The sequence below is a fragment of the Musa acuminata genome, chromosome BXJ2-6 (genome assembly GCF_036884655.1).
Source record: "Musa acuminata AAA Group cultivar baxijiao chromosome BXJ2-6, Cavendish_Baxijiao_AAA, whole genome shotgun sequence".
In the NCBI taxonomy this organism is placed as follows: domain Eukaryota; kingdom Viridiplantae; phylum Streptophyta; class Magnoliopsida; order Zingiberales; family Musaceae; genus Musa; species Musa acuminata.
In genome coordinates this window covers 13,236,660-13,253,402 of record NC_088343.1, presented here as the reverse complement: position 1 = coordinate 13,253,402, position 16,743 = coordinate 13,236,660, and the positions used below count along the sequence as shown (strand labels likewise).

The following is a 16,743-nucleotide window of genomic DNA, read 5'->3' as shown; positions in this document are numbered from 1 at the left end:
CTCTCCTCTCTGTGTGTGCTGTGATGGCGGATAAGCTATCCCTCTCCCTCTCCCTCTCCCTCCCTCTCCGCGTTCCCTCCCCTCCTCCCTCCAATTCAAAGCCGCTCTTCCATGAATCCCCGTCCCCTAACACCCCTCCGCCTTCTTCCACTCTCGCCCCAATCCTCCACGACCTCCTCCTACCCCCCCAAAACCCCGCTCTTCCGTCCCCCGCCCTCCGCAACCGCCGCCGCCGCCCCCCGCCCACCTCCTCCCGCAAGCCTCGCCTCGGTAGGTCCCACGATCCCAACCGTGGCCGCCCGTGGTCCATCGACCCCCGCGCCTCCCTCCGCAGCCACCGCGCCCTCCACTCCCTCGTCCACTCCACGTCCCACCCGCCCCCCGACCTCGACGACCTCCTCCGCCCCCTCTCCCCCTCCCCCTCCCCCGATTCCCCCCTCGAACCATTCCTCACCGACCTCCTCGCCGTCATCGAGGGCCTCGAGTTCCACCGCCACTCCGACACTGCCCTCGCCGTCTTCGACTGGGCCCGCCGCACCCTCGGCGACGCCCGCCTCTTCTCCTCCGGCGTCGGCGCTGGTCGACCCATCCTCCCGGTTGTCATCAGCATCCTCGGCCGCCAGGACCGCCTCGCCGATGCCGCTGCCCTGCTCCAGTGCCTTCAGGACCACGGCTCCTCCGCCGACATCTATACCTACACCTCGCTCATCACCGCCTATGCCCGCAAGAAACGGTACCGGGAGGCGCTCGCCGTGTTCCGCCGGCTGGAGGTCGATGGTTGCAAGCCGACCATCATCACCTACAATGTTGTCCTCAACGTGTACAGCAACCTGTTCATGCCGTGGAACAAGGTGGCCGCCCTTGTCGATGCCATGAAGAGCAATGGAATTTCACCGGACAGGTACACCTATAACACCCTCATTAGCTGCTGCCGCCGTGGGTCACTCTACGAGGAGGCTACCGAGATCTTTAGAGAGATGAAAGCTATGGGCTTTGCGCCCGATAATGTCACCTACAACACGCTCCTTGACGTCTATGGGAAGTCCCGGAGGCATGCAGAGGCGTTGGGCGTTCTTCATGATATGGAAGCGGCTGGATTTTCCCCCAGCATTGTCACGTATAACTCTTTGATCTCTTCGTACGCCAAAGATGGGATCTTGAATGAGGCAATGGATCTCAAGGAGCAGATGGAGGTGAAGGGGATCAAGCCGGATGTTTTCACATACACCACTCTTATTTCCGGGTTTGAGAAGGCTGGGAGGGATGAACTTGCTGTGAGGATCTATGAGGAGATGGAGAGCAAGCGGTGCAAGCCAAACTTGTGCACCTTCAATGCTTTGATCAAGATGCATGGGAATCGGGGAAGATTCACAGAGATGATGACGATCTTTGAGGAGATCAGGTCCATTGGTTTCAAGCCAGACATTGTAACTTGGAACTCGCTGTTGGCTGTGTTTGGACAAAATGGAATGGATTCAGAGGTCTCAGGAGTGTTCAAGGAGATGAAGAAGGCAGGTTTTGTGCCTGAGAGGGACACATATAATACCTTGATCAGTGCTTACAGTCGGTGTGGCTCATTTGACCAAGCTATGGAGGTTTACAAGAGGATGCTTGCTGCTGGCATTGGACCTGATCTTTCCACTTACAATGCTGTGCTAGCTGCACTTGCTCGCGGGGGGCTTTGGCTACCAGCGGAGAAGATACTTGCGGAGATGAAGGATGGGCGTTGCAAGCCTAATGAGCTTACATATTGTTCATTGCTCCACGCATATGCCAATGGGAAAGAGTTAGATCGGTTGCATGCATTATCTGAAGACATATATTCAAGGACTATCGTGCCACACAACATGCTTCTGAAAACACTGGTATTGGTCAACAGCAAGAGTGATCTTCTAGCTGAAACAGAACGAGCTTTCATGGAGCTGAGGAAGAGAGGTTGTTCCCCTGATATCACTACTTTGAATGCAATGGTCTCAGTCTATGGAAGAAGGCAAATGGTTGCAAAAGTGGATGAGATCCTCAAATTCATGAGAGCCAGGGGCTTTACTCCTAGTTTGACAACATTCAATAGTTTAATTAACATGTATAGCCGGCTGGGAGACTTTGAAAGATGTGAAAAGATTCTTAATGAAATCAAGTTGAAAGGTGGGAGGCCTGACCTTTACTCATATAACACTGTCATCTATGCCTATGGCAGGAAGGGCCGCATGAAAGATGCCTCAAGGATATTCTCAGGACTGCAGGCTTCTGGTCTTAGGCCTGATATTGTAACATATAATACTTTTGTTGCAAGTTATGTGACCAATTCAATGTTTGTAGAGGCTATTGATGTAGTTCGCTACATGATCAAAAGTGGCTGCAGGCCAAATGAGAATACCTACAACTCTATAGTAGATGGGTACTGCAAACAGGGGCGGAAGGATGAAGCAATTGCTTTTATATCGAACCTTCAGCAACTAGATCGTGGAATTCCTAAGGATGAGCAAGAAAGGCTATCAGAACGACTAGCGAAAAGTACTTTGTAGTTCCAATGGAAGTACACTAGATGGATACAATCAACTTTTCTTTTGTTGGCTATTACACATTGCAAAAAAACAAGAGGCTGTTACCACACTTATTTACAACTTTTCAGCGGCTTGATGCTGGAAATGAATCGTTTGAGTAATTGGATGAAGCCCCCTTCTGATCTCAGAGGCTTGAGCCTAGATCATGATCTATATCATCCAAAGTCGCTTCATCCTCTGTGAGCTATTTCTTAGGTATTTCTTGTTCAAATCTCTCTTGGCAAAGAGCACTTTTTTCCCCACATGTAATATTGATTTGATTTTATGTTGTAACTGACTTGTACATTTCTCGTTAGGTTGCTCTTTAAGTAAAAAAACATGTATTAAAATGTCACATTTATACTGATTGTGCTATTATAAGTTGCATTTTGTACTGATACTGTAAGCAATTTGCTCTTTTTTGTTCGTGTTTTATGCATCAATAACTGTGCTATAGCTTGGATGATGTCTTGTTCAAGTAACTAGACACTAAGGTTCTAGAAACCATACTATGATTGGAGGAAGGGGTCAGTATGATGACAAGCATTCTGTAAGAATAGATATAAGCTGAGGACACTTATCTAGGTGATCTTCCATTGGCTGCTCACAATACATAGAAAACTTGGTGTCGGTTGATCAGGATTCTCTTTACCATTACATTGTAACTCGTTGATTTTCATTAACGTAAACTCCACTCATCTTCTTCAGAACTATTGACTTGGAGTTATCTATGATGCACTGAGTGAAAGCATTCTTCCTTTGTCATGTGGTTTCCCTTATCCTATCATCTATGTGCTTAATTATGTAGCAAAATTATCTTGATAAGTGGAGGAAAGCAGTTATGCAATTTATGGCTTATTCTATGCTTGGTTCAGGCCTTTTGCACAAGAGATAATGAATCGATTAAAGACATAGTAGTTCTATTCCCTCCTCTTCGGCTGTGCCTCTGTGTGCTTCATGTGGGAATTCACATGTTCGCAATAACATCATCTTTCCTGTTAAGTAACAATGGTTGTATCATGCCCTTACCTTATCGATAGTTTCATGTGTTTCACAGTCAGCATTGGTTCTGTATTCCTTCTTCGTTCTATCTCCGCAATGTGGAGAAGATTAAGCTACTTTAAGCTCAGATTTGATGTGTTTATGCAGCTTAGACAAGAAATCATACTTGTTCCAGAATGTCTGGCATCCTGCATTACTTGAATGATATGCATCATGTCAATTATGTGTGTGCCTCACATTTTAATAAGAAATGTGAAGGTTGGTTAGTGAGTGAGTTTAGCAATCAATATTCTTCTCCTGCCATGTTTCTACTCAGTTGTGGGTTCCTATTTCCTATTCCTGAATCGAGTCTCTTGTTTAACATCTGATTTCTGTATCTCAAACTACTACTGGCTTTCTCTTCTTTTGTGATAAAACATAACACTGGCTTTGGAAGTAACTCTGATGCTCAAGTCCATTGTATGGCTGAATTTTGATTGCCAGGATCATGAATATCAAGGTTTGCTTTACATCATGTTATCAAGGTTTCCTGTTCCTGGATAGAGTCTCTTGTTCAGTATCTGATTTCTGTATCTAATTGTTCTGCTGGCTTGTTTTTCTTTTGTGACAAAAACATACTACTGGCTTTGGAAGGAACGCCGACAGCCAAGTTTATTGTATGGCTGAAATTTTCTTGTCTGGATCACTATATCAAGGTTTGCTTACCTTTACATCTTGTTATACTAGAAGTTGAATTGCACCTATAAGTTTAATATTCAGAGTATGGCTGACGTTTTCTTGCCTGGATCAGTATATCAAGGTTTGCTTTCCTTTATATCTTGTTATTACTTGTTGAATTCCACCTTGAGGTTTCATATTCCTAGTGTCTTCAAGGTAAGTTTATTTTCTTTCTTGTACATACTTATAAGGTAAATGCATAATCGAACTTCGGTTGTATGACTTGTCAGGGTTTTGTTTCACATCTTCTAGTAGTCCAGACAGGTCATTGAGTTGATTTGTTGCACATCTCTGCATATTAAATCGCCAATCTTTCCTATTTCTCCATCTTTTTCAGAAAAGGTACTTGTGGACAGCTGTCAAATTAATTGTGAGATACATGTAATCTTCAAACATGAAATTTGGGTCCCTCCAGTAATTCTTATCTTGTTCCTGGTGAGGCTAATTAGGAATTTTCTCTCTGTGGCAACCAAAGAAGATAGACAATGGATCGACCATGAGAACAATATGCTCAGACCATAAATGGAGTAGCCTGCACACTGCCACTAGATTCCATATCATTTATTTGCTGCTGTATGTCCCAGGATCAAGACAAACATTCCCATCAGCATTTCACTTCGGATTTGAGAGGAAGATGTGCCAACATATCATCACTATTGTCAATTTCTTTCACCACTGTTAAGCAAGCAAACCTTAGCTTTCCTTTTTCACTTTCATTGTAATGAATCATGATGTGCACAAGGAGCTAGAACTTTTAATGCATTAGAGAAGTAACTATTTGTTTGAAGGAGGGGAAATTTTGTCTACTTATATTCTATTTTCTGATCTTTTATTTGGATAATTTCAGGGAAACAAACCTTGTTTCTGGATGTCAGATACAGCAAAGAACAAAGAGCATGTTTGGATCAAGTAATCCCACTGATCAAGTTCTTTGTACTTTTTTAATACACGAAAGTTAGATATTTCCTTAAATGATATGGATCTTAATAGATTACCAACCTTTATAGTTCCTGTTTTCCTGGAAACTACAATGATTCTGTTCATTCATCACTACCAAGCAGGACTTTACATGATATGACAGAGAAGAATAGATGTGGATGACATCTTCCTGTGTCCTTTGGTTTCAACTCTGCAAGTGTGGGAGGCTGAAGCACATGGGATGTAAGTGGCAAGAGTTGAAGCCTTTGGAAGGCATTAAAGGGCAGTACACACATGTCCAAAATAGCTGAAAGCTTACCAGGACTGAAACAGTGGTGGTTCAGAAACAGGTTGTGTGATAGTGCAGTGACTGCAAAATGTTGATAGCCTGATATCCTGCTACCTTGGACATGACCATAGATTCTTATACAAAGCATGCTTGGTGTTTGTAATTTTGACTCACTGAAAGATTGGAAAGAAGACACTAAAAAATGAATCAAGGGGATGATTTGAGAGGAATATGCATGCAAAGGCTGGAGGTTTAATTCAACCTGAGAGGAGTATGATTTGTTGGTTTACATCTTTAATACCACAACAGCATGGTTTGATCACCTAAAACCTAGTAATAGTTCTTTTGCACACATGTAAAGGCTTTTGCTTTAGATGTAAATAGGACTTGAAAGCAATCTGGTTGCTTGGTCAATGGGAAGTAGTGTTGATGTTAACACTACTTCAACACAAGGAAGACTCTGGATGTACAACAACAAATCATTTTGTCCCAACTTTAATTGATTATATCGAGTAATGTCTTTAGTTAAATCAAAAGTGTTCAAATATCTTTTTTTGTAGTTTTAGTAAGATCTTCATCTCATCTGACTATAATATTTATTGATCTTCTCAAGACATGTTTATTTTAATGTAGGAGCTATAGTTAATTATTCACTTATGAAATATTTTTTTATAGCTTTCCTAATAACTTTGGACATCTACTTCAATATTCTTATCTTGGTTATACTTTGATGCAGCATATCCATGATATTATGTTGGGAGAGACTACACCACAAATATTCAAATCATTGAGATGGATAATATGTGCAAAGGTACTGAACATATCAGATCTACTGCAAGATATAAGATCAAAAGAATACAGAAACAAAGGGCCATGGTGCTGCATTGAAGAAGATCAAGTGTCAGATTTGGTCAAATTTGGTTGGTGATGCATAGCATCTGCAAAGGTGGTGGACATATCAGATTCACCAAAGATCTTACAGTAGAAAAAAAAAAACAGAGAAAGGAAAAGAAAAGAAAAGAAAGGAAAAGAAATCGAAGGTAATGAATGAGATGGGAAACCACATGGAGACCTTGAAATCCCCATGTCCTTGATGCAATGATGCTTTCACACAACCTGTCTCGAGACAAAGCACAGAGTTCTGGGTCTTGGTCAATAAAGGTAGAAGAAGACTAGGAACATACCACCATCCCCAAGACACCCTCCCACCTGGACATGACCTGTGGACCCCCTTCCAGTGACCAACTCCCAGATGCTGTCCCACAACAGGAGAAAGAAGATGAAGCTCACAGCAAACTGAGGAGTTCCTGAAATCTACAGAGAAGTGAAGGGTTGTTCTACACAGACAGCTTCATGTCTTGAGATCCTTGGAACTGAAAACAGTATTTGATTAAAGAACAGCAAGACGAAACAAGGACAGTGAAGTATAAACTGAGGAATCAAAGAAGAAAGCCTCTCCCCCCAATCCATCAATGAATTATACTCTATGGTTAGTCGGCACAAGAAGAAGAAGATGATGATGATGAAGAGAAAGCAGCGGTAAACAGTTTCAATCCTACACTTGGAGCCTCCAAACGATCCGGTCACGCATGTCTTGTGGCTTCTCAACAGCTGCCACCTTCGCCCGGTGCGCAACTCCGGTCGTCGTCTTCCCTCTTTCTCCTTGAGCAAGCTCACAGGTTTCGCCGATCGAGACGCATCTCACGTCAGCAGGAGGAATGAAGCAATCCATGGAGAGGCCGGGGACATTGAAGGCCACTTCCTCGATCGTCCACACCTCCTCCATCCTCGTCTTGGTGTGGCTCATTGCCGCCTCACCGAACCTGAAGAGGGTGACATCGGAGCGACCGGAATGGGCGATCATTATTCCCTCCACCGGGCGGTAGTCATCGAGGAAGGAGTTGATGGTGGTCTCCCAGTACACTGCATCGCCTCCGGCGGTGGCTTGGATTCTCGTCAGGTGTGAATCTTCCATGTGGACGAGGAGGCCGGTTCGCTGGCTGAAGCAGCCGAACAAGACGTGCCGGATGATCTCTGCGGGGCCTTCGCTCCGGGCTTTCAGCGTCTGCGGGTCGGCGCAGAGCTTGAGGATGAAGCAATCCTCCCCGTTAACCTTCTTCTCCCCGATGCAACGCGCGTCGGCAAACATGCTTGCCGTGGTCAATGGATCAAGACCCTGCAGGAAGAGCTGCACTCAGAGCGAATCCATAGCTCGAGGCTTCCTCAAGCAATTCAGTGACCACAAGAAAAAGTACCTGGAGCGCGCGGCGGAGGGGGCGAACGGGGCCTCTGGCGGCATGGGCGCCGAGCCAGGGGGTGTGGCGCCACACCACCTTGCCATTGGAGCCGGCGTGGACCTTGCTGCCGCCCACGGCGAGCTCCACGTACCACATGTCCGGGGTCATCTGCCAGAGGACGAAGCCGCCGGACTCCGCGGTGCGCGACGAACCGCCACGGTTCTTTACGACTTTCGTCGCGGTCTCAAACTCCGACGCCACCATTCTCACCTTCCCCATGGCGTAGGCGTTGCGGATGGATCTCTGGAGCTTCAGACCCCCCGACGCCGCCGTGTACTGCTGTAATATGTACTGAGCCGACGAGGTCTCCTGAAAGGAAGAAGTATAGGCGATGATGAACTAAATCCAAGAAGAAAAGTTACATCAACATGTCATTTTGGCGCTACAGATGTATTTGGGCAATAAATTTGGAGCTTTCGTCTCAGGAGAACGAGAAAACCGGAATCAATTAAGAGCGTCAAAGCGTCAAGCTGTGGCTTTTGCCGAGGAAGTGATGTGAACAGAGCAATGAAGGAAAAGAAGGCGTAGCTTACGATGGGAGTGTTCTTGATGCTGAGATGAGGCAGAGGGTCGACGCAGCTGACATGAAGGGGGGCGAGCGGCGCACCCATGACTCCGAGCAGGAGGCGGAGGTCCGAGCGGCGGAACGAGGAGGACGCGCCTCCGGCGGACGAGGAGGTGACGGACGGGGCCCGGGAGAGCTGGCCCCTCACCCAGCGGCCCCACCCTTCCTTCGTCGGTGCCCCATCGTCGTCTCCGGAGCCGCCGCCGTCGGGGCCCTCCATGAGTGGCGCGAGCGTCTCCCGGAAGCTCACGGACCTAGCGACCAGCGCTGCCTGGTCCGGGGGCAGCGACAGCGACTGGTGGCGCCCGTGGCCCTTCCTCCGTCGCGGCGCGAACAGCGCGGGGGCCTCCGCCGCCGGAGATCGGCCGCTTCCCGTGCTCTTCTCCCGAGATCGCGACCGCGCCGGCGACAGTCCCCGCACCACCTCCTCCCTCAGCGCCGAGAAGAACCCCTGCTTCTTCTCCATGGACTTGCCCTGCGAAGCTCACTCCCCTGGACTTAACCGTAATTTACAGTCGCAGCAACGGCCGAATCGCCGTTGTCCGTTAGGATCTGAGACGCTGGAATATAATACTCTTTCCCCCAGAGGAGGTTGCAGAGTCGGATATATAAGCGGACAAGGAGAAGACAGGAGAGAGAGAGAGAGAGCTGCTCAGCTCGGTGGGAAGGGGAACGAGGAAAGCAACCAAAAGCAGCGTAAATAATAATAATAATAATAATAATAATAATAATAATAAAAGAAAAGGATTAAATATATCGTAAACAACAATTGGTATTTCGCGTCACGAGATTAGCGTTGATCAGAGATCTTCCAATCGCAGCCGTCCGCCGGCGCCTACTTACTCCACTGTGTTGGGTCGTCTCCAGTACTACGTTGCAACGTTAATCCCACCAAACCAAATCATCAAACACAGTGCGTGTGCCACGTGGAGCATCATGCTAGCCCATAATTTTGGGTGCATTGCATTATGGATTGATTTGTAAACGTACACAATTCGATAGATATGGGAACTGAAGCGACTCATATAGAATCTTGTCATGTTTGCAAGTAAGATAACACTATAAGGAAAATCCTGCTCAATGATTCTTGCTCTAAACGACTCATCACTCCTTTTGCTTCGAAGACACATTTATATGATGAATGTTAACAATATAATTTTATATTTAATAGTAAATAGAAAATTATATTCGATTATTCTTAAAATTTTTCATACTGACTAATCAAAAGATTAACATCTTTAAATCAGAGATTTTCGTAATCCTTTATTTGCTAGTTGTACGTGACTCAATAGGAAAAGTGTGTTTTTCTACTAAAACTGTAGCTATCAGGCTTCTCTATAAGTTGAGATGATGCATATTATTATTGATGATGATATTTGATATAGCACAATTAGATAGCATGTCCTCTAACAACTGTTTATAATCATATCAGTGCCCATCACGAGCATTAAAGTCAAGATGATGGATCATGTCAGCACCATGCCCCTCGGGTACGATAGTGTCGATCGAGTACGATGCTGCCCCGCAAAGATCAGGACGACGTCGACCGAGTACAACGTTGCCTCACAAAGGTTGGGATGACGTTGATCGAGTACAATTCTGCCCCGCAAAGGTTGGGACGATACCGACAGAGTACAACGTCGCCCTGCAAAGGTCGGGATGGTGCCGACCGAGTACAATGTCACCTCGCAAAAATCGGGACGACGCCAACCGAGAACAACATCATCCCACAAAGATCAAGACGATGCTGACCGAGTATAATACCGTCCCGTCAGATCAGGATGGCGCCGATTGAGTGCGACACCGTTGTTTGGCGCCGAGGCACAAAGGACGATTGTTATCCGCATGAGAAGTGAGTTCATCGCTTAAAGGGTCGACGACCATAAATGTGTCAAGTACGATTGGTCCCCATGTGCAGGATATAAAACCCATCGTCGAGCCAACGCTAGAGGAGGATTTCCTTGTCTTCACTTAGCTCTAACTAAATCTTTGGAGGGGTCGAGTCGGAGAATCCCCCACTCGACCCCGACCTATGTGCAGGAACCAGGCGATAAGAAAGAAGGCAATTAATCAAAGGGGAACCCCAGCATTCCGAAAGCGAGGTTCGAGCTCGACCCAATCGGACGATGATTTTCGCTGCCCAAATATCCACATGGGCGATCTTGCACATCCAGGATATGACCGAATTCAGCCACAGTGTAATACTAACAATATTTAAATTTTTCTTAGATTCTTTAATAATTTTGACCTCTTTATATAATGGCGAAGGAATTAGGTTGAGATTTTCAAATTTACTTATTTTTGGAGAGGAGATTGAGCTTTGCTTCCGCTTCTTAGCTCTAATAATAGTACATGTGAGTTTTGTATTCATGATATTTAATGATTAATAATTTTTTATTTCAGTAAAAAGGAACTCTACAAAGAAAATCTTATTTACGTACTTGTTTAGTACAAATGATGTGGTAATTAATCGACACATTGCTTTGGATGCTCAGCACACTATTTCTTCTCTTCGTCTTCAAGTGCCAATTATGGGCATCAAGGTTACGTACCAACTAACCTCTGTCCTTGCATCCACAAGATTCTCGATTAGGTCTTGGTGTGTTCAAACGAATCATGATTAGCTATCTAAATAAATAACCTGCTTTGAAGATGGTAGCTTCTTTGTCTCGCCATCATCCCACAATTAGTCCGATGGTAGCTTCTTTGTCTTGCACTGACAAGGTTGCCTTTGCTCTTGGTAGTTCACACCAAACATGTCACGTTCACTGCACCCAGAAACAGGACGAGCTCATGTGGAGTTCTGATCAGCAGCGATGGCCGGCGCCACCTCCTCATCATTTCTTCTACGTGAACGTTGGACTGAGCCACATGTAAACATGATCTGGGAAGGAAGGAAGGAAGGAAGGAAGGAAGGAAAGAAAAGAAGGATATGGTGAGCCGCCAGGCTCACCGAGAGACTAATCGATGATCGACGGGGATGTCGGGAGGGACGACAACGAGAGGTGGCGGCCGTCTGCTTTCTTATTGCACATGCACGCTTAGGTGGTCGTAATCTTTTGACGCCTTTGATCCCGGGATGTGCGTGTCCTTCGTTTCGGCTTGTTTCCCTCGTGTGGAACAAGAAGCTAATGGAGCCCCGTAATCCCCAGACTTTGATATGATCTTCGACTTCGATCCAGGCCCTGAATCGCTGTGCGGCGATGGCTGGTGCCATGCCCCTTTCAAGCACATGCGTTTGCCTCGCTGAAGTCTCGCGTTCAAGCAATGTCGTGCGATCTTTTCTGGCCTTCCGTCTTCTTCCTTTCACCTTTTACACGAGCATGAAGGGGAGGAGCTACTAATGACGATCGGTGCCTACAGTTGCGGACTGATTGCTGCAGCAGAGGGAAAGCCGTTGTTGTACTTGTCGGTCAGCAAACACCATTTCTGACAGTCGTGTTCATTCATGGAAAGAGGCAGACGAGGACGAGAGGAACGCTTGGAGACTGAAGAGGCTTTTGATCTGCCCCGGGGCGGCCTACGCGGCACGTTTCTTGCTGCTGCGGCCCCGGGGGAGGTGAACGCTATCGCAGACCAAGTGCTTGATCTTTGGTCCGTGAGACGACGGGCTTATGCCCCGAGCTCAAGCTTGGCCCATCTGCCTACGTATGAAGCGGTAGCCCGAAGCCTAGTTCTTTCCGCAACGACGCTTAGGTTACACGCAAAGCAAAGGGAGAAAGCGGACGGCGTCGTCGTTTCAATGCATCCAACGAGGCCACAAGAAGTCGTCTTGTCTTGCTCAAGCCATTATTCACATTTGGAAGTCATCGATAGCTGCAAAAGATTGGAGCCATATAATTAGGATTGCAATCAATTATATCCAATTATTGACTTATTATGTTTATTTAATAAAAAGAAAAAGAAAATTAGATTAATAAAAGAGCATCTCAGTCTTGGCTGAGACACACCGGTGGGGCGGGCGAGTGGAGGAGAAGCGACCGGACCACGTCGCGCCACTTGTGGCCGCGCGTTAGCTCTGGGACGCCAACAACTCCACGCTTGCCTGCCCGCCCGCCCGCCCGCCCATCTTCACTCTCTTCCTCCCCCTTTGGTTCCCCCCAGCTCCTCCTCGCTCCGGAGCCCTCTTCTCCCAGTCATGGCTGATCCTTCCTCCCAGCCACACGCCGACTCCCAGGACGTCGAGGAGTTCCTCTGGGTGCGCTTTCTTGCCCCATCTTGCTTCTTTTCTACAATCCGATCCTTGTTTTCCTTTTCTTTGTTGGTGTTTGATCTTCTTGGAGGAGCGCAGGTGGAGGAGGCGGAGATGGGGATGCCGGTGGAGAAATTCTCCGAGGTGTTCGATCTCGTGCGCCGAGGGAATCGTGCCTTCCGCGACAAGAGGTTCGAGGAGGTGAGCTTTCTCGGCTCGAATTAAGACTTTGGGTTTTGCTTCCGATCTTGGTGCTTATGTGGGAGAGAGACGGCTGTGGTCGGTGTGATCTGTCTCAAAATCTTCGCTGAACCGATCTCGGTTGATGAGGCGCAGAAGATTTGTAATGCAGGAATGAAATTGGGAAGTCCTTATTGCCCTGTTCATGCTTTATCGGTGCAGAAATCGCTTCTTGCATTGGTTTTGTAGGATTTAAAGCGTTGATCCACTTGTATGACCATGGGAGGTAGAGTCACTTGACTAGTTTCATTCGATTTTTCTGCAATTCTTGGGCGAAGGCCGTGAATGACCGAGTGGTGGATTGATTGATGTGATTCAAGACTCATGAAACCTGGCCCAAGAGTGTAGATACTGTATCATCTAAAGATAGTCATGTCAGGGAGGAAGCCAAGAAGCTCAAATTAATTATCTGCCAATTTGATGCCATGATGTGTGACCAGGAACTTGGCTAAGAAAGGGTCTTCCTTTTTGCTTAGTTGATTTCTATGATTAAAAAAATTTTGTGTTTCCAAAAACGAAAGTCCTTTAAACTGTAGCATGATCATTGACATCATTTCTTGGATGTTTCATCTAGATGGTATCTTAGGAATGTTGAGCAATCCATTGAATTCTGCACTCATGAGTTCATTGGTATAGGAGGTCTGTCGAAAAATGTGCACTAGTTCTTATGTATCAAACTTGGAGGACACCCACTCTTAAGGTTATTATCTGATTTGAAAGGGTGGAGTGTCGGACACTTGACAGTGAATTTGGCATATAATGAGGGGAAGGCAGGAGGTGGAGGTGTAAGGCAGGCCAATAGAGAATAGGCAACATGGGAAACTAATGCACAAGCAGTGAATGAAGTGGTGGCATGATCCAGAGAGAAACTAGAGCTAGAGGATGTATGGGGGTTGAGAATAGGGCCGGTGATGTGCTTGGCGGCAAGAAGTTTTGACCCATTCCATTATATTGTAAACTTATCTAGGCTCAACAAATGATCCAGCCACCTAGTAGACATGGCGCAGGTCTGGTGTATAATAACTATACCCAGCCCTTATCCATAATTTGATTATTTGATTCTTACGTATTCCTACATCCCATCCCAATTACCAACTCCACTTTCCTTCCTTTCCTCTATTCCACTCCACTGTTGGCCTCATGTCAGCTAGCATAAGGATATTGACCATAATCTTATAATAACTGGCAGTATATAAATGAGAATGATGCATCCCTATGACCATATACATTTTAAACTATATACAACAACAAAATCAATTCGTAAATGCCAACTATTTTGAGCTTTGCTACTTGGATCTTTTCCCACCATTGGTGGGCAATGTTATAACCAAATGAATAGTCTTTTTTAGGTCTTCCCCTCGTTGTCATTACTTCCACTAATTTGGGGCAATATAATATGGCTACCTCAGATTTTTCCAAGCCACCTTAAAGCGTTCTCCTCATTTTGTTTATTAACTGAAATGGCTCCTAATTTTTTGCCAATGCTGATAGTTTACATCGTTTTATTATTTTCTCTTTTATAATTTGTATTAACCCCACATGTCAATTCAACAACCTTACCTGGGCAACACTGAACCTTTTAGATGTATTTTTCTCTATTTGCTGAACATTGAGATTTATGAATTACAGTAAACATTGTAATTGTTTTATAATTGTTTTTATTTTATCTGAGAGGCACATGAAGAGATCATATATATTTCTATTATTTGATATGTTGTGTATATGATGGCTATGGTGTATTAGACATGTAAATTACACAGTCATTGTATCTATCTGATAAATTATATCTATGGATACTCATATACGCATATGAAGTATTATATTTTAGTATTCCCGATCTCTCTTGCATGAAGAGCATTCAGTTATATGTTTGTTCTCTTAGATCAAGTGATTTATTTACTTTCTTAATCCAGTTAAACATATATATATATATATATATATATATATATATATATATATAGAGAGAGAGAGAGAGAGAGAGAGAGAGAGAGAGAGAGAGAGATATTTTTGAGCTTTTATCATATAATATATATATCATGGGATAACCCAACTGTTCTGTTTTTATATAGATGACATACTTAAATTGGTGTTGTTTATAATTCTCATCTATATTGAGATTTTGTGCAGGCAGTTTCTTTTTACTCAAAAGCTCAACTTTTGAAGCCACGAGACTGTGTCATTCTTAGCAATCGTAGTGCTGCTTTCTGCAGGTTCATTTTTATATGATGGTTTCGCTTTTGCTTATCATACATTTTACTGAGGCTTAATCTATGTGCTTCTGCATTTTGACTCTAGTTCATTGTGCTTACAAATATTTAATGACATTGTTTAGTATGTTAAAAGATGCCCGCTAATTTAATGTTTATAAATAACAGGATCAGTCTACTTCTTAGGGAACGGTCGGCACGTGAATCTGAATATCAACCGTTAAATGGTCTAGACCCTACTACACATGCTGAGGTACACCTGTCCATTTACTTCATCCAATCTCCAGTTGGATCACTGTATAATGGATCCAAAATTCCATTCTTTTTGTCCCACTGATTGACAATGCAAGTTTATTTGGCCATATGTTAGCTTGCTTTGAAGGATGCTGAAAAAGTATTAAGTCTCCGGAGCAACTCACCAAAAGCATATTTCCTAAAGGCCAATGCTCTTGTTCTGGTAACAATTGGAGAAATAATGATTATTTAATTTTGGACTGTTGTTATTTACATGGGATTTTTTCTTGTTGAGATTGTTGTCCTTGGAAATTTTTCTATTGAAAAACATTTTTTTTTCGAACATTAGTAGTTTGGCCTTGCTACTCTGCCTAAAAATGATACTTCACCGGTGCTTCTTTTTTGCCACCTGTCTTATATGTTTTGGCATTTGGAGGATACTTGTTGTCAGCATCCATGTGTTGTATTATATCTATTTTTGAATTACTATTTTCTATTTTGTTGCATACTCTAAAGGTCAGTTGAATTTTTGCTAATATTGTGTTTCCAGTCCAAAATCACTAAAAGCATTGGCTACTGTATAATTTGAACATTACAATGTGAAGCTTCATGAAGAACTTAAAGACAGAATAGCACCTAAAGAGTTGCCAGATATAAAGAACTAACTCCACACTTTCCCACCAGAAACATATTAGCCTGTTAGCAGGCCTGGAAATGGGCTGGGTTGGTCAAGTCTGATAGCAAGTCTCGCTTGGGCTTTGCATGTGACCAGACTGATTAGTGGATCAATGAAAGGAAGCTCAATGTGTGTGTATTCATATACTCAGAAGTAATTAATTTTAAATTTATTTCAGATTTGATCTGAAATAAAAAAGCATTGAGGTTATATTCTAATATCAAGCTCAAGTTCCAACTATTGTTACAGAAGAGACGTGAAAGATCATTCAGTAGGGACAGTAATCTTGTGGCAATTGATGGATATGCTAACTAGCACCAGTGGTTATGGGAAAAAGAAGAAAACTCTTTGAATATATTTGGGAGAGATAGCTTTTGTATCAGGTAGAAATCATGAAAACTAGCTTTAATGCTCTCTTGTTAGGTTCTAGAATCATTTGGATTCCATCTACTCAGTGTATCTATTAAAACTTTCAACTTTAAGAGGGTAATATGATCAGGGTCAAAACCAATGATTCCATCTACTCAGTGTATCTATTAAAACTTTCAACTTTAAGAGGGTAATATGATCAGGGCCAAAACCATTCAACATGTCAATGAATCAATCACCCTTCAACATAACCTGTATACCTGATGGATCAAACTAATGTATCAGGCTTGCTTAAGTTGCGGTAACCTGAGGGTTCCAGATTGAATTGCCAGGGTGGCTTGTTAGTGACAAGAAAGAGTAGGCTAAGGAAGCAAGGAATAAGTTCAGATGGAAGTAATGTCGAGTTCTAGGCCCCTTGACACGATGTAATTGTGCCACTGAGTTTTCAAAGTATGAAAACAGGCACATAAATCTTCTTTTGGCATTTCATAACA

The 16,743-nt window shown here is 44.2% G+C and overlaps 3 protein-coding genes across 3 annotated transcripts in view; 2 read left to right on the top strand and 1 right to left on the bottom strand.

Annotated features, from left to right (window-relative positions):
- On the top strand, nucleotides 1–2,937 carry LOC135614984 (pentatricopeptide repeat-containing protein At5g02860-like). The gene has a single exon (XM_065112905.1). The coding sequence runs from the start codon at nucleotides 24–26 to the stop codon at nucleotides 2,523–2,525; it is 2,502 nt and encodes an 833-aa protein (XP_064968977.1). The 5' UTR covers nucleotides 1–23; the 3' UTR covers nucleotides 2,526–2,937.
- Nucleotides 2,938–6,827: 3,890 nt separating this feature from the next.
- Nucleotides 6,828–8,988, bottom strand: LOC135614983 (uncharacterized). The gene is made up of 3 exons (XM_065112904.1): nucleotides 8,300–8,988; nucleotides 7,725–8,075; nucleotides 6,828–7,645 (listed from the first exon to the last, which is right to left on the bottom strand). The coding sequence occupies exons 1-3, from the start codon at nucleotides 8,795–8,797 to the stop codon at nucleotides 7,025–7,027; spliced, it is 1,470 nt and encodes a 489-aa protein (XP_064968976.1). The 5' UTR covers nucleotides 8,798–8,988; the 3' UTR covers nucleotides 6,828–7,024.
- Nucleotides 8,989–12,295: 3,307 nt separating this feature from the next.
- The window catches only part of LOC135614981 (uncharacterized), an 11,667-nt gene continuing 7,219 nt past the window's right edge, over nucleotides 12,296–16,743 (top strand). Inside the window, exons 1-5 of the mRNA XM_065112901.1 lie at nucleotides 12,296–12,529; nucleotides 12,623–12,724; nucleotides 14,891–14,973; nucleotides 15,139–15,223; nucleotides 15,341–15,427. Coding sequence (XP_064968973.1) covers nucleotides 12,470–12,529; nucleotides 12,623–12,724; nucleotides 14,891–14,973; nucleotides 15,139–15,223; nucleotides 15,341–15,427 — 417 coding nt within the window. The 5' untranslated portion in view covers nucleotides 12,296–12,469. The remainder of the gene's footprint in view (nucleotides 12,530–12,622; nucleotides 12,725–14,890; nucleotides 14,974–15,138; nucleotides 15,224–15,340; nucleotides 15,428–16,743) is intronic.